Raw genomic sequence first — 21297 nt, 5'->3', positions numbered from 1 at the left:
GACGATGTCCACTTGTAACCATTTTGTCACATTTGAACAAACATTGGGTCCTTTTCACTGCACTGTAAATGAAAATGCCCCTTGAACAGGAAGTGAGCGGAGCTGGATGAAATGTACAGGTTTGATGTTGAGCAGATTCAGAGAAATGTCTCTCTATTTGTTGAGATTTTATTGTACTGGCCCGGCCTCCAACTTGCAGCCAGTACGGGAGACTGACGCGCTAACCACTAGGTGAGGCTGTAACTAAAGATCATTGTGACATATTGTTTTATATTTCACAGTGAACACCACTGTGTTCACATTTCCCTCAAACACCAAAAATGTATATTTTCTTTCAATCAATTGCGTTTGCTAAATGTTTACGTACTCGTTTGATTCTTGCACTTTTTGGGTGATGTCTTCATGGTTTGAATGCATGTATTGTAAGTAGCTTTGGACAAAAGCGTCAGCTAAATGAATGAATGTAATGTAATGTACACAATGAACAACAAAATACAAGATATGCCGATTATTAGAAAGCAGATCGGCAAAATAAACCAACATATTCACACTTCACATTTTTTTGACCTCAATAACGAAAGTTTAAAAAAAAAGTTATTTAACTTATACAACAGCCTAAGAAATGAGTGAAATCTGAAAAGATAAAAAATACATTTTGCTACAGTGCAGTTCCGTGCACTGATCCACAGGGGGCAGTATTAGCCTTTTCATTTGAGACAAGCAGCACTGACCTCAAACCACCTCACATGAAACAGGAGCAGCCGAGTCGCCCCAGAAACAACAAGGGCGTGAAGCATCACAGGAAACATGAACCAGAGGAAATCAAACCCAGTACACAAGACTTTTATTCATCAGGGCCACACAAAACATGAGAGTGATGAAACCTGATCTGTTGTTATCACAAATGAAAGCAGCATGAAAAAATGATCACTGATATAAAATGTACATACTGTGGTCATATAATGCAATGTGGAACATGTGTGATGCAGTGGCAGTTTCAGGCTGATACATTTTGCATGATATGTCAGATTCCAAGATATGGAAAATATTGGTGCATTTATTTAGGCACAGATGAGGTGATACAGTACATACGCTGCTTGTTTAGCAAAGTCTAGTGAATAATTCATACACATACATAAAAACATCCCTCTCTTCCATGAAATGTACACAAAATGTCATTTAATCTTTTTGGATTTTTTTTTTCATTATGCCAGCATCATTTTAAACCTCAGACCACATTTCCCATAATCCTTTTTCGCTTATAATTTTGTCTGGTAAAGTTTGTATTTTTACTTCTATCATTTCTACAGCGCACAGCATTTGATTAGGAAAAGATTCAATGACAGCTATCTGTGATAAGGCATCGGACACTGATGGTTATTATATAGATAGATATAGTATTCATTAAAAAAGTACATAACACATATCAAACAATATCCAGCCCTGTTAATTACTGTAAATATACATTCTGGAAATAAAACCTTTTATTTAGAAAATGTGTGGAAGACCAGTTTTTGTGTACCAAGGGAGCATCAGAGTCAGGCAGAAGGGGGGAAATGAGAGGAAGAAGATTTTTTTTTTTTTACATTTTGAGAATTAAATGTTGAGAATTGAGTCAAACTAAATACTAATACTGATCAGGACATTGAAGCCATGTTTATGAACTAAAATAAAATAAATTTCTTTGTTTCTAAAATCGTTTCTGAAGAACAATTTCACCAATTTATCTACACAAGGCATTATTTTATCTGTATTCTTTTCACATCTCAGATCTTAAGAATTTCATCATTTTATCTTTATCATTTAACATTTTGTCCTTTATTATCGAAATGAAAAATCACGAAAAATGTTCCTCTTCAAATTATGTTTCTTATGCCTGGCCCTAATATTCTTCCCTATTAATGAGCTCAAAACTTTAGACGTTTTCCAGAGTTGACACCCAATGAGCAACAAGCTCATTTCTTTGTAATTAAATTTGAAATTTCCGACATCAACTCAGCTCCATCATTGAACTTTGTTGAGGTCATTAATGAACATTCAGCATTATGAATAAAAACTTCATCAAGGTTTTTTTCATTTACATTTCCCTTTTGTTTCTACACATACGGAGCACATCAGGTATAAACAGCAGACTTTGACAAGAGGAAAAAAATAATTCACATAGTGTGTAAAAAGCTCCAAAAAAAATCCATTCCATATATTCACTATCTTTGCTAGACTAATGCTAAATGTATTGTTATTTAATGAGGTAAAAAGGAATCCATGTCATATCCCATGCAAATATAAATACAGTAAAAAGCAGATTGAGGTTGACTCTCAGTGGTTATGATGCCTGCGACCAAGAGTTTAAAATAAAACCGTGTCTGATTAAAACATTAGTGCGTCAATCTCGTAACGTCGGCTCGCGTCTGCAGATCCCAGACTGATCGCAGTCTGCGAACGTTACATTTCTCTGACCGAAGGCTGAGGTGGGACACCAGTGACCCTCTGAACTGCATCTGCACTTGACATAGTAAGCAGCTTCTCTTAGGGAAGGGAAGACAGACGAAAAGGTCCTTTGAGCAGCGTCGGAGTGCGAAACCAGAGGAGCTGGTGTAACTGTGTGGAGACGGGAGTGTGTGCGTGATTCGCTCAGCTCTGCTCCAAGCTTTTCTACGGCTGTTTCTCCAGGTTCTGCAGATCCTCCAGCATCTCCTTGATCAGAGGCGGCATTGAGCCAGGGATCTCCAACTTTAGCGTCACCACCCGCTCAGCCCCTGTGGGAATGCACAAAGAAATGTTTTAACCTGACGCACATTAATGCAGGTTTTCGCCTTGATTAGATAATGTGACTGATTGTTTAGTTCTCACACCATGTGGCTGCAACATTAATGAAGGGAGAGCTTACCCTCTCTCATTCTCTGACCTTGTTTTTCTGTCTCTCTCACTAGACTTTCGACTATCAAATAAAAAGCTAAATTGCCCCAAAAATAATTTTAAAAAGCTACAATGTTGGGCTGCACCTCTCACAAATGCGTGGCAACTTGCAGGTTTTTTCAGGCAAACAACTCGAAGGCGCTGCTACACTCGATCCAATGCAGGGCCGGCCCTCTGCCAATGCACATTTAGCAACGAGGCAACACATTTATGCTCTGCCTACTCTCAAGCTCTGCCTTATCATCTGCTGCACAAATTCCACTGACACACCTTCATGTTTGCGTTGCACTATTTGACGATTGATGCCCAGTGGCTGGTCGGTCATTACACTCGCGGTTGTCCTCACAATTAACATTGGAAGCAGCTTATGTTCTTGCATTGACCTCCACAACATTATTTTCTTTACTTTCTGACTAATGTCCTGAGTCGCCGCGCTTTTTAATGTTATAGGTCTGCTGATGCCGCAGGCTTTTTTCACTGCTCTCAGGCTAATTTACAGCCGTCGTTGTCTGCCATGTTCACCAACTGTGTGCTATGTTGGTGAATTTAATTAAACTTAAAAGTAAGACTCAGGCTAAAGAAAAAAAAACATACTTCTGTGAAGCGAGCTGATGTAACAGCAGCTGCTGTGATCACAAGTTGTAATTATACAATAATGGTAAATGGTAAAATGTAATCTAACTCGAGAACAGTAATTAAGTCATTACAACATTAACGATCATAAACTACTGGTCAGCCTGTAGACACGAAACCACAGAATGTGCTGAACTGAGAAAATTTGTATTTTGTAAGATAATAAACGTTAAATTCTTCAAATGTTGTCGAAAACTTCATTGAAAATTTTTAATTTCCTTTCCAACAGGAACAAATGAATATGTGAGGCGACATAGTGGTTATTATATTATCTAAACTTTGCGCGATGAATGAAGAGCATTGCGACGGACGATCTCTCTCTGCAAGTCGGTGGTTTCTGACCTTTAGCGCTGATGCTGCGCAGGTCAGTGATCTTCATGAGGGCCTTGGGGAACATGAGGGGCATGCTGGGTCGCCGCTTGCGGGAGTAGATCTTCAGCGCCTCCAGCAGTGGCTCCTGCAGCACCTCCACCTTCAACGGCTCCTCCAGGTCATGTCGGTCTGTGCCGACAGAGACGCAGAACGTTTTCAGTTTTCATAAAGGACTATACTGAGCGTTCACAAGTTTACTAATGGATTTATTATATAACCCTTTTTTCCTGGTTTCACTTGAGTCTAAGCCCCAATACCTCCAGAGACGAGGCAGATGGCGCTGAGGAGCCCGCTCTCTGTGTCGTCCATCTCCAGTGGCAGCAGCTGCCCGGCAAAAGTGAACACCTGATCTGTCAGCGGTCCGAATCCAGCATTGTGGATCTGAGTGCGGGTCAGGGTCAGCCCGTCAGAGAAGGTCATGGTGTCCTGGTCGGGGGTGTAGCGAGTGCAAATCCTCAGGATCTGGTACGACAAGAATAGAACAGAGTCAAGGAACGAATGAGAAAAGAACTTTTTTTTTTTATCAATATGAATTTTTGACACATTGGAACATTTCATGATGTTCTCCATTTCATTTTTTTGGCATAAAAATCCACAAAAGCGCAGCAGGTGAATTTCAGCCTGATGTTTCCACCCACCAGTCCTCACCGTGGGACTTACACACTGTCTCACTTTGTTTTGAAATGATTTGTCCCTTAAACTAAGAAAGATAAGTTTCAACTGTCACTTCAGGTAACAGTCAGACCATTCATTGTATAAGTAGAGGCTTTAAATCTCTCATATCCCCTGTCGAATAATAATATTAGGTAAGATTCCTTCCCGTTTCCTGCTCTGCCCCTGTTTTCTGTTGCCGAGTCACGCTAACTCAAAAATTCCTGCATCTATTTAGCAAAAACGAGGAGAAATTGTCAAAAGAAAATTGACCCAGAATGCCTCAGCAGGGAAAGAAAGTGTTACAAGGAAACACAAGCTCGCTTGTGATCATATGACACATTTCCATGCTGTTATCAGGGTGTCAGAGAAAATTATTAGGCTATGGCATCGTCTCTGTGACAATGACAGGCAGATGTGTTGAGTGTTTTATGGGAATAAAACATGCCGCACACTCTGCCTGAGGGCGGCCCTCTGTCTGCCAACCTGCCTGTCAGTTTGTCTTTGGCATGAATGCCGGCTGACAGTGTGAGTCGAGACCCACACAAGGTGCGACTCACAGGAGGAGCGGTGAATATGTCTGTATACATTTGCAGTTATGTGAAACTCAAGATGACCTTGCATCTTGCATATGCCGTTGAATGCAAATGCAAAAATGCACAGCGCCAGAATTTATTTCAGTCAAGAAAAGTTGCTTGAGGATGGACGCACCAGGATGTCCAGGCAGGCGGCTTTGAGCAGAGTGATCTGGTCAGCGATGGTCAGGCCGGTGAAACCCGGCACTCGCTTGGCGAACTCCACCACCTTGATGATGCACTTGGTGGCGAGCTCGCTGAACTTGTCCCACAGCCCGAGGTCCAGCTGGATCCTGTGGTCTGAGCTGGAGTTCTGCACGCAGGAGGGAAGAAGACGGGGAATATGTGTCAGATTTGAACCGCTCAGAGTGGAGTGTTTGAGTTCGCGCAGGATCCAGAAATCCACATTACAGACATTTAAAGACAGGATGTGATTGTAAATCAAGAGCCCAAATTCACAAGCAAAGCGCGTTGTTTTTTATTGTGGGATGATGCTGTGCAAAATGTATGGAAAATGTTTAGTGACGTTCTAAATCAAGTGAGAAGTAGAGCAATTTTCTCACAGACTTCTATAGGAAGTGTCATTTTATGTATTAGCAGACACAGACCCTAACCCCTGGAGGAAATCTGCATGGTCACAGTGAGCTGTCTCTTCAACCACTAACTGAGTTTGTCTGAGGTTTGGTGCCAAGGAAGTCATGGTCAGATCATGGAGCTTCTTTACTGAAAACTGGAAAAAAAAGACTCGATGACCTAACAAAAAAGTAGAGCCGAGGCCATAAAACCAAAAACAATGAGCTAAAAAAAAACACTAAATCAGATTCTGAAAAGCTGGTTCATGCTTTCATTTCCAGTAGACATGATTACTGTAATGCACTTTATGATGGACTGACAAAGAAGCGTTGAATAAACTCCAGCTTATTCAGAATGCTGTAGCCAGAGTATTACTGTAACCAGAAGTACAAGGTTTGAACCTATCACCCCGAAATCTAACTTCTCTTCGCGGGCACCCAGTGAAACAAAGAATTTGGGTTCATCGAGTCCAAATGAGGCCACAGAAACAATTCTTCGTGAAACTACAGTGTAGACTTTTCATATCTGTACTTTAGACAGGAATATCACGACAGCCATGATGTTCACTTGAGAAATGTACCTTCCTAAATCGGATTCAGGTTTGATTTTCAGACTTTGAAAAACAGAAGACAGGCACAGAGCTAAAATCCAGATAAAACGTGTCTAAGAATCATTTGAACTGTTGTTAAATTAATAATTTCTCAGGCACAGTTGTGCTTTGATGATTTTTTTTTACAGTTTTGTAAAACCATTTAACTTGAATACTGAATCTTTTTAACCTTAAAAAACCATGATGAAAAAACTATGACCTCTAAGCTCAAATTATTCAACATTTTAAACAGGTATGGCATCAACAAACACATTTTCGGTGTCATGGGCATCTTGCTTTATTCAAAAAAAAAGTTCATGTTTATGTAGACGCTCTTTTTCCTTCCTTCTGTATTTCGTGATGTTACGCAGAACACAGAGTTCAACGCTGAGTTCTGCTCACTCATCAAACATGTGAGGTGAGTTTTTGGAAAGGGCACACCCTCGTGCATTACAACAGTTTGATTACTGTATAACAGTGGGAGGGATTTTTCGTAATGAAGGGATGGGCGGTTTTTCCATGATTGTGATGGATGTATAATCATGTGGTTTCTCATGTGTTTATTGTTGATGACGATACAAATTGATTCCAACAGTCTGTTAAGTGTTCGCCCACCACTTTCTTTCTATTGAATCCTCTTGAAAGACTTTTTTGCGTAAAACCCCAGTGCAGCTCCTTTAGTAAATATGGACAAACACAACTGGAGCTTCTAAAAGTACATATCCCTCAAGATGTTCATTTGATTCATACGGAAGCGTATTAATGCATCAGTATCACAATATGAAAATATTGTGACAATGTGAAAAGTTTATTGTAGTAACAAGATATTTTTCACATTATAACGAAAAAATGTCATATTATATAAACATATATACTATTTATCACGTAAAACGTTATTACTGCACAAATTCCATATTGTTTAAAAAAATATGGTTTGTATGATGAAATTTTATTTTAAACATTATAACAGGTAATAATTAGTATATTGTTATTAATAAAGCATTTCATGTTATAAGCTGATAAGGTTGTAAATTGTAATTAAATTAAAACATCTTCTTACAACAATAAACTCTTCACGTTATAACTTGATACGGATTTTTTCTTTTTCTTGCGTGGAAGCAATACACCTCTGTAGATTCAAAATAATTACTAGCATAACTTATTATTCTTTCAATCAGTTCTGATAACACGCAATAATGTGAAATTTGTATGTATGTATAATAGGTATGTAGTTCAACATACAGTATATGAAGTATTCATTTGCCAATAATAAAAGAAAAATGAATTGTTTTCTTGGCTTTAAACGGAGCAACTCTGGTCGAATTATTCTTTCTGGGAAATGTCCTGGAAAACTATGCTTTTTAAGACATTTCTTGACATTTAGTTGTGAATCGCATATGATATAATATATAACTAAATAATATGAATATGGATCCGCTGAGTGCATCCAACTTATTTAATAGCACAATATCAATATTTAATGATAATTACCCTAAATAAATTGATTTTGTTTTTGTCACTGTAGCTCATTTAATCTCCTCACTGTGAACGTTATGTTTACAGTAAAGATTTAAGATGTCGTACAGTGACGTAAAAGCTTGAGTGTGCGTGTTCAGCCACTGTGAACATCCAGCTCTGACCTTTCAGAAACAGGACAGTCTCGGAATAATAATCACATGTTGGGCTCTGAATGCCACTTGCCCTCCGGATATCTTAAATCTCTTCTCGCTTCGGATCACCGCTGACATTCCTATATTTCCCATGAGGCTTTCTGATCCCAATAGGCCCAGTAAGTGTAAAACTCTCAAACTAGAAACTTGTTTCACTTCTTCAGTGCCAGTTTGTGTAATACAAATCAGTAAACTGAGGCACGTGTTAAGACTTTAACCACCCTCATGTTAACATCCAGTTAACTTTTGATTATCTTTTATATTTGATGTCTTCGTTTGACGTCAAACATGAAAAACAAGGTTAAATTCATGAGCTCCTTCGACTTTAATCCAGAAAAAAAAAAAAAAAAAAAGAATCCAGTGAATCACTGCACAGGCAGGACGACTTGGATTTTTTTGTGCAGATTGTTTTCTCTCATTTCATGTATTCAGTTCAGTAACAGTCAGGTCTAATGTCATGACTCACCGTGGTGTATTTTCCCAGCTGGCAGAGGGAGGGGAAGGTCTCTCTGTGAGCCTTGCAGATCTTCTCCACGACCAGGCCGAGCTCCGCCGTCAGCTCGTAGGTCTCCATAATGGTCATCTTCACCGCCTCTTTCTTCCCCTTCCTCCTGTTTCTGTCATTCCTCACTGCTGCAGGAAAGGAGGACGCCAGTTAAAAGACGATTAGGACACAAATAAAAAGGGGATTACATTTTTATTTTTTTTAATATATTATGTTGTTTTTCTCTATTGAAATAAAAGTAAAAAATGTTTGTGGTCACAGATGTGTGTTGGCTTCAAAGGTCTTCCTCAGGCTTTGATTTCATTGGTTTTTATTGATCTGCACAAACATCCTATTCAACAGCAACAGGGTGGGTAGAAGCAACTTAATCACATATTTTTTAAGAAATCAGAATACGTGGAGTACGCACTCAGTTGTCAGTTTATTAAGTACAACCCTGCCTAAAACTAATACATTTTAAGGCAACAGAAGTCCAGAAAATATAAATATACGTAAGAAGAGGCTGAAAACGGCTTTTTTTAAACTCAACAAAACACATACAAGTGATGCTGTTACATGTTGTGAAAGGATACAGCCCTTGAAGGTTTCCACGAATAAGTCCAAAAACGGTTTTGACCTCTTTGCACAGCAGCTGCAGCAGCATTATGGTCCTTATTCCCTTACGTAAAAAGTGAGAATTCCAATTTTAGTCATCGCTAAAAGTCATCGCATAAGAGTTTCATCGCTGAGGTTCAGAGAGCTGCCGAGGAGAAGTTATGGAAAATAAATTCACACAAAACCAAACAGTTGGCAGTGAACTGTGTGGATTATCTGCTCCTCCGGGGAGCACGTGAAGCCGACTGTCGCTGCCTAACCAGGTTAGCCTTTCATAATCGCTTCGGTAACAGTGTCATCACATTACAGTGCGTTCCACTGACTTGGTTCAGGCAGCTATGCACATGTCAGGGGCGCTCAGGATTATGCAACACCTCAGCCTCTGGCTTCCTCACTCCAAGCCAACTCCTCCTCCTCCTCTTTGTGGATGCCCTAATTCCCGTCCTCATTGTGTAAACACTCCAAAGTCAGCTCATATTACACACTGACTGAAGCAGCCAGCAAGCAGTTACATAGCATCCGTCTGTCTGCTACATGTGATGTGCAGTGTTTACGTAATGTGTGTGTGTGTGTGTGTGTGTGTGTGTGTGTGTGTCTGAGTGTGGATGGGCAACAATGAGAGCATGTGGTTGGATGGATCCTTCACTACTGCCCTATCACTGCCATCGGCTCCCTCCGTATAACAACTCCGTTTTCTAGGTCACCGCACTTCCGGCTTTGAAAGAGTTTCACTATGTTTCTCGTGTACAGTCGCGGCACTAGAGCGCAATTAAAGCAGTTCCAGTCTGGTGAATAAGCTGATCAGAGGAGAAAGGTACACAGTAAACTCAAAAAGAAGAAGAAGAAAGTTTAGAAAAATCTGATTTCCTGTTGATGACTTACAAACCTTCAACAGTCTGTAAAAAAAGTGAATCCCGACCGATATGGCTTTGTAGTGGCCGATGCTGATACTGATATAAGAAAGTAAAAAGGTTTTGATACCGATATATAAAAAGAAAGAAATTGGCAATTTTTCCTAAAATGTCGTTATGACAAAGAAATTAAATTAAGGCTTGATTTTCAAGTGTATTATAAATAACTATAAATAAAAAGAAAACACAAAATACAACCAAATCTATAGAGCTTGAATTAAGAACATAAATGCATCTCTCCTGCATTGTCTACGCTGTAAAATAAAGCTTTTCACATCGGCAAACAAAAACACAGTTACCGTTATGTCTGTGTGCGGCTCTACCGACCGATAAATCTGTCGGGCTCCAGTACAAAGGCAGTGCTGGAACAAACGGCAACTACAACCTCTGATGCATTATTAGGAACATTGCTGTACTGCGGGAAGACAGATTGGCAGGACAGGGCTTCATCCATCCATCCATCCATCCATTATCTATACTCCTTATCCTTTGAGGGCCATGGGGGTCTGACAACAATTTCTCTCCGTAAAATGTCGTGAAAATTGACGCCGGGCATTTTCCAGAGTTTGCCGCTGACGTATGAAGAACACAGCACGAGACTGTCCAAGTCAGACAAGTTCACAACAGCAGGAGCATATCTGGAACTCTTGCTCATGATAAGTTAATGCTTTGGGACACATGGTTTTCACAGCAGTGATGAACAATAGATGAACAGCGAAAGAAAAAAAAATCAAATGTCTCTATCGTCTTGAAACCGGTTTCCACGGAAACACAAACGAATGAACCTGAGTCAATTATGACACTGACCTTTTATTCGCCCCTGAAACTTTACTCTCTCTGAACGAGGACGTCTCCAAACTCCACTCTCTAATATCTACCTCGTGTTGGAAGGCGTCACAATTGTCCCCTACATGCAACATTTTGAAAGAGCAGATTCCCTATGAGGACAACGGACGTCTGATCATCGCTGCTAAAGACGCCTCATGATCTTCATCATGGCAGAGCAATGAGTCTTGTGTCGGAGGGGATCAGACACTTACACTCCTTCGACATCCCCGCGGCGAAGCACCTCTGCAGCCGACAGTACTGACATCGGTTCCTGGTGATCTTGTTGATGATGCAGTTTCGGTCCCGGTGACACGTGTACACCATGTTTTTCTGCACGCTGCGGCGGAAGAAGCCCTGCGGAGGCACGCGGCAGAGGAGGCAGGAAGGAGGAGATGTTAATGATTGAGATTACAAGAGCAGTGGAAATAATCCAGGCTGATGTTCAAAACATCTCTGTATTATGCCTACAAATATAAAATGAATTCCTTGACATTAACATCAACACCAACCCATCTTTACCTTCGCCAAGGAGGTTATGATTTTGCCTCTGACTGTTTGTTTGTTTGTTTGTTTGTTTGTTTGTTGGTTTGTCAGCGGGATTTGGCAAAAATTACGGAAATGTTTTTTTACATAACTTGGTGGAAAGATACCAACAAAGAGGTTGATCTAGGAATTAATCAATTTTATCACTTTCTTTTCTGTTTTTGACATTTTTCCTAGAGAATAATTCATGGATCCTGGCGGGAAAAACAAATCTGACACATTTGGCGGACTGATAACTGTGTGAGATTTGGTACAGCCTGTTTGACTGTTGGGCCTTGGCGGAGGTTTGAGCTCTACTGAGTGACATTCTAGTTAGCGGTCGAATAATGGAGTGTCAATAATAATGATCCACAATAGTGAGAAAATCCCTCTACTAGATGTTGAGATATTGACTTATGCTGTAAAAATGAAAATCATCTGCATAATTTACAGTAAAATATGAGCAGTTTTAAGGACGTTTGCGTTTTCATCTGTGTTCGCTTGTTATTCAGCATGTTTACACAAAAGCTACTGAACTGATTTCCATTACATTTTGTGGAGGGGTGGAGCATGACCCAAGGAAGAACCCATTGAATTTTAGTTTGAATCCTGACAAACGGGCAGATCCGGGATTTTTCCCCCCACTTCTTTTAACGTGGCGAAAAAAGGGCATTCGCCTTGGCGGAGGTATATGCTCTCCGAGGGCCCTTCTAGTTTAAAATAGATTGTAAATAAACATTCATGACATCAGAAATAGTCATCTCGGCAATAAAAGGCCTGTCAGTCTCGAAAGATAAAGAGAGCAGGAAAATGGAGAAGAAAATCCACAAACAAATCTTGTAGAATTACATATATCAGGTTATTTACGAAAAGAAACTAAGTGTTGTAAATGGCCTGTGTTTGTGTTGGGTAAGACATCACTGTTACTATAACATGTTGTGGTTAATGTGACAGATGCATTAACATATTTCCTTACGTTATTCTGTTGATCATTGTGTGAACACTGTGACTGGTTTTATCTTGTAGCACATTTACAAAATGCCTGCTCTGTTAGCGGAGAGCGCGCAGACTTGACGCTTTACCTTGCAGCCCTCGCAGGCGCTGACTCCATAGTGGTAGCCCGAGGACTTGTCCTGACACACAAAACAGGGCTTGTAAGTGCGAGGAGGTGGAGGCAAGGAGGTTGGGCTGGCGAAGAGATCATCCGAGCTGGAGCTGGAGTTGGAGCTCTGGCTGCCCACCGCTGCAAACATACAATATCACACCTTACAACACTGAGATTTGCCCTTACAACACTGAGATTTGCCCTTACACAAAGACGATGTGAGTGAACACGCGGCCGTGCAGAGAGAGAGATGATCTAAGGTTTTTCAGACACACATGCACGCAAGCACGCACACACACACACACACACACACACAGCTGATGAATTCACCTTGCGTACTATAGAACCTTCAGTGCCCAACTGTTGTAATCTGTGTTGCATGTATTTTTACATTCACTGTGACTTCCATTGCACAAAGATATGTTTGCCGCCAATGTCCATTGCTAATAAAGGCCTATAAATCCACTGAGGAATCATTGAAAAACACTCTTGTGAATCCAGAACTTGCCTGAGAATCATCAAATTTTTCTTCAGTTTCAAGCTAGGTGTCTGTAAATCCATGCAAACGCTGCTAACAGGAGCTGCTAATGGCTAATTTGACATAGTTCATATTGGGCTCAAGTTGTAACCTATATATATATATATATATATATATATATATATATATATATATAAAATATATATGTAGCACATATTCACTGACTTTTCTTGCAGACTGAAATATCTTAACTTGTTTGAGATGTCTCAAAATCTAAGAGTCAAACAGCACTGTCATTTGCTGAGCTCACTCCTGCTCATAAATGACAATTGCTTTGGATTTTAATGGTCCAAAGTAAAGGCCTTTCCTGTAGCTTCCAGAATGAAATTTCCATTTTGCCTCTTTTCTCGTTTCAGCTTTCACTGCCACTTAGAAGGGAATCGATGAGGAACTCCGTCCGATTTAACATCGTTTAAAATCAACAAAACAACAGAAAATCATAGCAGAAGATAACGTTAACATATAAGATAAACTTCAGATTCTTAATTTGAGAGGGAAAAATTCAACTGTTTCCATTCTCAGAGCCAAGACTCTCTGCTAAAAGCTGCGTCTGTTCAAATCCATAAAGCTGCTTTGAGATTTCTATGAGCGAAGTCGAGGAATGATCCAAGAGCTTTGTCTCCTGCTCTGTTGGCGGGACCTTTATGTAACTCTTCAACGATCTCATCAGCTTTTATCAGACTCTTTATCAGGCCTCCCTCCTCCTCTAACTCATGTACATTCCAGATACCTCAGGTTTCTCAAATACAATTACACATCTATACTTCTCCTTCAGGAACTAAGAAACCCCAAATAAAAAAGGAGCCTCAGTCTTTGTTTTTTCCTAAACATCACCAACCTTCTATAGGTTGTCATTTCATTTTCTTTGGCCAAATATCTGTGTAAAAATTCACCATGTTTTTAATATCTGCTGCTGCCAACATGTAAAGTCACGGACTGTAGCCTCTCTTTAGCCTCCATTTTTTTTCCTGCAAAATTTAAACCGTCCCTCCATTAGTCGCAGCAGGAAACCCTCCCACTTAAAAAACACTTTGGAGATGAGATTTTGCTCCAGTTCGTGGCGCTCGCTCAGCCTCCCGCCGACTCTCTGATCACCTCCACCGCCCCCGACACAGGCGGACAACAAAGACAGACATTTTTGAAAAGAGGGAAATTGTTCATCTCCATCCCCTTGAACCAGTGGCCCCTGGCTGAACCTGGAATCAGTGGGTCAAACGTGGACACCCCCATCGGCCTGAGCGCTCTCCCAACACAAAACAATGCCGGAGCATGCCACAAGCCCCCCGAGTGACTGATGGGGGGGAGCGAGAGGGAGGGACAAGAAACAGAAAGTGTCTGTGGTGGGGCGGTTTAAGTGATTCGGTCGGGGGAGGTTCACCCCAACCCCAATTTAAGCGGTGTTATTTGATGTATGTCAACTATTTCAACCAACAAAGAGTTTTGAGGTTGTGAAAGATTCTCAAGTCTGAAAGATGAGGAGGAGAGACGACAAAGGGGAAGGACCTGCATGGTGTGTTCAAGTGAAAAAAGCAAAAGTCTGAACTTTTCTAGTGGAAGACGATGTGTATGAGCTAATTCGGGGATGGAACAAGCTCCTAAATGATATTTTAAGTGTGTAAATCAAATTAAACCTGACAAAACCCTTTTTCTGTTTTCATGAAGCGAAAAATGATTCTGAAATACTAACTACAAAAACAGACACAAACTTTTATAACCTGTTACTTCTCTTCTCTTTTCTTTTTCTATATTTCATTTTGCTCATATTGCATGTAATCTGGTAATTTCATGCTCTGGTTGCTGCTTCTCCAATGCAAGGGTTTGCAGATTTTCCTCAGTTATCGGTTGGTCGAACAAAAAGAAGATGCTGGACGATGTCAACAAAGACTGGGAAAATGTGACGAACATTTTTCTAATTTTATAAATGAAACAGTAAAATGGTTTATCAAGAAAATAGTCTCTTGGTTTATTGATGAATACTTTTTTCATCATTGGAAATTCTGCTGGTTATTTCTCTCTCGATGATTGTTTCATCTATAAAATGTCAAAAAGATAGAGAGAATTAGCCAAAAGTCCAAAACCTACCACAGAAGAGCATCAAGGTGTCACACCTGAGAAGCTGGAACAAGATGATTTCAGCATATTTGCTTGAAAAATAGTGGAAATTATTAATTTCAATTTCTCTTCATCAATTTTTGATCAATGGGTTAATAGATTCATTATTGAAGCTGTAGGTTATTAATCACAGTATTTTTGTAGCAGTATGTTCTGTTGACAAACTCCACTTGGTTTTATTTATTTTTAATCAGAAACTCTTCTTCCCTGAAACAAGGTCAAGTAACTTTACTTTGCAATCGTGAGGAACTTATATACTTTTAGTTCACAGCATTTGAGATTCATTTTACTCCACTGCTTTAATTTAACAGCTGTAGTTTCTTTTCAGAATAAAATTCTACGTCTCACACACAAACCCCCCGGAGAAAAACACATTTAAAAAAAAAGTTAGTGTTGTGCTATGGGTCGTTTTAGTTTATTGAAGAGACATTTCCTCTCTAATCTTCTCAGATAGTTTCATAAAAAAAACAAGTCCGATGAGTCATAAAGAAGAAACAAAAATTGAATATAGAATTGCGTAACAGACATGTTTTCAGTATAATCATGTCATATATAATGACATATCACTATCATATGGAGCTTTTTTCGGCAAAACTAGTATTTTTACTCAAGATACTTTGAGCATATTTTGCTGATAATACTTCTGTACTTTATAAAGAAGGTTACTTGGAGTATTAAAAAAAAAAGAAGTTTGTTGTACTATTACTTCATAAATTAAGCAAAGCATCTGAGTACTTCTTCCACCACTGGGATGGTCTGGTTCTCCTCATGACCTCCTGAGCTGGTGACCGTCCGGTGAACCCGCCCTGACCCCAAAATGACCGGCCCTGCCACGTCCCAAACACAGACCATTGCATTGACTCTGCGTTCCAGCAGAGCACCCTGTATTTCTGCTGCTCTCCATATCCTCAGTCTGTTTTAAAAAATATATATAAAACCCCTACATGAGGAAACTCACGATGTGGATCTAGAGAAATATAACACTTTACTTCTGCTGCCTCTATCTGGCATTTAATGAAAACAGTTAATAACGCACGATATAATGTAGTTAGACGCAGCAATGAGGCAATTTTTAAGCATTTATCAAGATAAAATGTCTCACTAACCCATATTTCATATCATTACAACTGTTTTACTTAAAGGACATTTGTTATCTGTTCATGCAGCAGCCTTCACTTACGAGTGTCCACAAGAAGAGTTAAAGTTGAAGGCAAATACATTAATAAACATTCATAGCTACACTTACACCTAAAGACAGGTTTAGGTGTTTTAAAGCAATTATTAAATGTTTAATAACTGTGAAATGGAGGGTTTTAGGTTAAGTCCTTCAGACATGATGATGGTTAGAGGGAAAAGTCACATTACCAAACTAGATGGAAAAGATAGGATGAGAGTTTCATCATCCTGATGTGGAAATGTTAGGGTGAACTGCCATTTTGTGAATTTGTATAAATATGATTAAATAAACAAAACATGCTTTTGCTGTACTACATCATATTTCGTCACATCAGTTTCCTGACGGTTTTCACATTGATGTTAACGTGTTTTTTTGCTTTTTTTAAAGCATGTCATTTCTGTCAGCTGAAAGTTAATATTAAACATAAATAAACCTTACTTTATGGTCATAATTTGTCTTTAAATCCATGCTTTATTTCATCTTATCTATTCTATTCCTCATTGTCTGCCTGTCAGACGCTCGGTTGTTTTTTTTTCATGTCATTTTTTTTTTTAATCTCAAATTGTTTTACTCTTTACACTTGTACTGTCTTGTCGTCAGTCACATGTCGAGCACTGACCTGCACGGAATGGTGCTTCGCTAATTAATATTGATTTATTGATGAGTGGCAAGGCAAAGGAGAGGATACAACAGGGCAGATGTTATCAATCCAGCAAACTTCTGCAGCCATCCTTATCTACACAACACACACACACACACATAAATATATATACACACACGCACACATAGTACATTGGACCTGTTGATGCACAAATGTCTAATTTCCAATAGGAGCATCACTGTATAACTGCACCACACAACCTGACTTTTACTGTAAATACCCAAACTGCAGGATGATGCGGTTGCACGTGAAACATTCAGTTCAAAGTAGTTCAACACTGTTGCTGAAGTACCTGTTTTCATTTTGTTTCGGCAAAGATATGAGGACGTCTTTTGAGAGTCTGAGGGTGAATATTGTCCCGCACACAAGTTTCTGATTTTGGGCCCTTGTCCCCCTCCACCCATCTCATTAAAAGTCCAAATTTTTCCCTTCACACTAGACAGCAATTGAGCGCTTTGGGCTCCTGAAAAGCGCTTCATAAATTCAATAGATTATTATTCATTTGGAGCCAGAGTTGCATATTTGACATTTTTGGCGCACCACGACATGGCGCACTCATCACCCTAACGTCAGCTCTTCCACTTACACTGCGAGCACCGGTGCTGCTGCCAGTCCGACTCGATCAGCTCGGGGAAGAAGGAGGCCAGGTCCTGGGGCTGGTCCGGGTCCGGGTCCGGGTCCGGGTCCTGCGGCGCGCACACGGGGCTGGATGAGCTGTAGAAGAAGTCCACGACCTCACCGGGACCGAAGGACTGGAATTCCATGCAGTCGAACATGGTCTGCATTCGGCGGCGTCGTGCGCATGGGAGGCCCCCTCCTCTCCTCGCAGCAGGACCGTGTCCCTCTTCCTCTGCGCCGCCCGAAGGGTTTCCGTTGCAGTTTGCAGAACAGTGTTTCAACCGCGAGCCGCCGGTGTGTTACGCGCGCGCGCGCGCGGGGGGGGGGGGGTGTTCGCGTGCGCACCAGGAGCGGACCTGCGACCGTCCGGAGACGCGCAGAGGAGCGTCTGGCACGCTCGACGCGCTGCAACACTTTCGGTCCTGTGTTGCCTCACAAAGTTGTGTCCCGCGACTCCTTCGTCGTCGTCGTCGTCGTCGTCTTCCTCGTCTTATTATCTCGTCTTCGCCGCCGGACGTCTCAACTCAACCCGCTTCGTACTCGTTATGTCACGGCGACCGACGGTCGTTACCTAATGTATGCGGCTGAACTCCCCGCGAACCCTCCTGCTGCCGCTGACCTTCGCATGACCCTGCCGCCGAGCCGCTGAAGCGCTCTCCTCCGGCACGAGATGTGACTTTGAGAGGAATTTCACGAGACGAATGTCTGTTTGAAACTGTTTTCTTGCAGAGGGAGTAACCGATCGGGTTCTGATAGGGCATCACATATAGATGGTTTATGAGCATTTTGTCCATAAGCTGTTGTGTTTGGGTGGCTGTAGACAGCTGTGTTGCTATAAATGAATGCAATCAATGTCATGTACTGGTTTTTACAGAGTTTGGGTATGGTCGAGTTCATCAAATTTGCTTAGGAAGTTTCCTAAATCCTGAAATGAACCGGATGTATTTCATCGGCAGGCCATGATAAGAGCTGTTCGGATTCTCTAAATGCACAGGAAAGGTGCTTCAATGCTTCCTTTCCTATATCCTTTGGCGTAGGCTACACTGGACTTTCCTACTTTACAAGTCATTGCGGCAGCGATATTTAACGTGACGTGCCACGCACAAATGTAAACGATTCAATTCGAAGAAGTAGTAGAAGAGGAGTATGAATATGACCCAGAAGGGACGCACGTCATCGTGTAAGTCACCGTTGTCAATGAAGCGTTTCCATCTGATGCCACATGGTGGTCGTGTGGATAAATATGAGTGGTAAGGAGCCAGAGCAAACATTCTCCATGTGACAACCTATTCCTTTCAGTTTCGAATATTGTCTTTATTTCAATTCCAACCTTGGTGATGAATACATTTTTTTTTTACTGTGTTGTAAATGTTTAGCCTGAATCAACCCGCTAAAAGAACGCACGGGGCAAATATGCGCATTTTGTGGTCCATCTTCAGAAATTTGTAGTTTGACCACGGCAGATGCACGTCAATAACATCCGCTGTCGCATAATGACATAGTATTGTGTGGGTGGAGTCAGATTCTCTTAGCAGCCCTGTTGGCTTTTCCTTTCCCTAGTTGGCAACGTATCTGTGACTTATTCAATGAAAGTTAACCCCAAAGTAACACCAGTAGTTAACCCCCCACGACGCATTCAAGTTGCTATGCAGGCTAAGGTGGAAAAAGAGTTGCAAAGTATGCGAACGTCACATCCTAAGGTTTGCATCCTTTGCGACTCTTTTTGTGATCGACCTGTGGATGAGCCAACAGATTGGGTCTCTAACATGGTTGCAACACGCAAAAAGGAAACTGATGAGGTTCGCATCTGCATAGACCCAAAAGACTTAAAAAAGCCATTAATGTGGCCTCATCATCTGATGAGCACAGTGGAAGAGGTTGCCGCCCAAATGTCGGGTGCTACTGTTTTCTCTGTCCTCGACGCAAAAAGCTCCTTCTGGGAGATCAAGTTGGATAAAGCCTCATCTCTCCATGCAACATTCATAACTCTCTTTGGCAGATTCAAATTCCTTAGGATGCCGTTTGCTATTAACACAGCCTCTATAGTTTTCCGTGGAATATGGTAGAGCCATGGAACCAATCTTTGCAGAATATCCATGTGCCATTATCGTGGATGATATCATCATTGGTGGAAATGGAATCAAGGAGCATGATGATAACCTGAAAAGAGTGTTGGACCAAGCCAGACCGGTAAACCTCAGGCTCATCGTCCCCAATGATGGTTTACAGGGGATCTATGAAGCACTGGCTAATTATTTATTTATCCTTTCAAAAAGTGTGACTTATCATAGAGTGATACGAAAGTTTGATGGTACCCTCATCTGATTTAGATAGGTGCTCAACCGAAGTAAGATGATTCATGGACACTCAACAGTCGGGGTTTTTCCTAAAATTTTGGAGAAATGTACATTTCAAAGATTGAAGTTTAAAGGAGTTTTTTTCTAAACGACATAATGCATGTAATGCTCAATGTAAAATTAAAATCCTAAGGCATTAATGCCTGACACCGTATACAGTGGTAGAATATTTTATACCCCTTTAAACATTTAAGACAAACCAGTGCAGAGCATTTACTTTGGCAATTTATTCATTCATAAGTCGAGTAATATTGAATGTCTTGTCAGTTGACTGTACAGTACAGTTGCTGTACAACTGGTGTTTGAGCTGCCAGCAACACACCTCAGTGCCTGCTTTTAAAATCTATACATTTATTTTGTGCAGATTCTGGACAGAAAATGTCTGGTTTCTTTGCGTCTGCTACTAAAATATTGGAATTTTCAACTGAGTATAATGTTTCTCCCGAAAACTATTGTTTGAATCACTCCAGTGGCTTAAAATTAATAATTTTTACGAGTAGAAGAAGGCGATTATTTTTCAATAGTGGATGCAGATTATATTCAATTTATTCCAAAACTTAATTAAAATACATAATTCATACTTAATTAACATCAAATTAACAACATATCAGTGTGCAGGGGAATGTTCATGGTTTTAGGATTTGGATTTGTGATAGAGGGAGACTCGTCTGTTTTAGATAAAGGGCATCAGTGCAAAGCAGATAACGTTGATGTCCCAGTATTGGCTTTTCAGGATTGAAGCCATGTGGCCTTTTACAGGATCAATACTTTTTAGGCCCAGTTTTTCTTCATTCACGTCCACTTCAATTCTTGATCCTTGACTTTAAGTGAGAAATATTTGCAGTTAGGAGGAGCCATGATTAAATCTAACATCAGACAAAGTAGGTCAGCTTCGGGATGGGTCGATGGGTGGGGGAAAGGAAATCTGTTCCACTTCAAACTAATGGGCCTAATTTATAACATTCATCAACTGGGGTTGACTGAAAACAACGTCCCTGCCCTGAAAACAAAAACAAAGAAAGAAGAAATATGCAGAAAAGGAATTTAATGCATCATCTGAACTTGAATCGCTGAAAGGACAGGGTGCAACAGGAGAAGAGCGATAAAATACATTTTGCTTGAAAAAAAAAATTACACTTGATCTCCTTCAATGCCACTGCTAACCCCATTGAGGCGTGAGGGCAGCACAGCTCCAATGTTAAAGGAGGCTAATTACTCCCAGTATCTCCCACACTCCAGGGAGCCGAGGTCACTGAGAGGACAGGCATGAGAAACATTCCTGCAGCCTGCTGCTGCTCCTGCTGGAAATCCCTCCCGTCTCACTCTTCCTCTGCCCTCCTTTCTTCTACTTCATCCATCCTCCCAAGGCTCCACAATCTTCCTCCTCTTC

At 40.7% G+C, this 21297-nt stretch overlaps 1 protein-coding gene across 2 annotated transcripts; it reads right to left on the bottom strand.

Annotated features, from left to right (window-relative positions):
- Positions 1-827: 827 nt before the first annotated feature.
- On the bottom strand, positions 828-18216 carry LOC118285423 (retinoic acid receptor beta-like). 2 transcript variants are annotated; one of them, XM_035609087.2, is made up of 8 exons: positions 17519-18216; positions 12422-12582; positions 11030-11171; positions 8446-8609; positions 5284-5460; positions 4179-4383; positions 3892-4050; positions 828-2756 (listed from the first exon to the last, which is right to left on the bottom strand). In XM_035609087.2, exons 1-8 carry the CDS (start codon positions 17715-17717, stop codon positions 2653-2655), a joined length of 1311 nt encoding a protein of 436 aa, XP_035464980.2. In that variant the 5' UTR covers positions 17718-18216; the 3' UTR covers positions 828-2652. The 2 variants fall into 2 exon arrangements, with proteins under 2 accessions (XP_035464980.2, XP_035464979.2); XM_035609086.2 differs by having other exon boundaries at positions 8446-8612; positions 17519-18215.
- Between the last annotated feature and the right edge of the window lie 3081 nt (positions 18217-21297).

The sequence above is a fragment of the Scophthalmus maximus genome, chromosome 20 (genome assembly GCF_022379125.1).
Source record: "Scophthalmus maximus strain ysfricsl-2021 chromosome 20, ASM2237912v1, whole genome shotgun sequence".
NCBI lineage: Eukaryota > Metazoa > Chordata > Actinopteri > Pleuronectiformes > Scophthalmidae > Scophthalmus > Scophthalmus maximus.
The sequence above is the reverse complement of the archived record's forward strand: the minus strand, read 5'-3'. Positions and strand labels throughout refer to the sequence as shown.

Bases quoted from the DNA above. Each gene is read 5' to 3' on its own strand.
- LOC118285423 (XM_035609086.2), bottom strand. From the start codon at position 17,717: ATGCAGACCATGTTCGACTGCATGGAATTCCAGTCCTTCGGTCCCGGT. The intron at 8,613-11,029 runs GTAAGTGTCTGA...CCTTTCCTGCAG, and splicing joins CGCGGGGATGTCGAAGGAGT to CAGTGAGGAATGACAGAAAC. The intron at 4,384-5,283 runs GTGCGTCCATCC...TTGTCGTACCAG, and splicing joins CCGCCTGCCTGGACATCCTG to ATCCTGAGGATTTGCACTCG.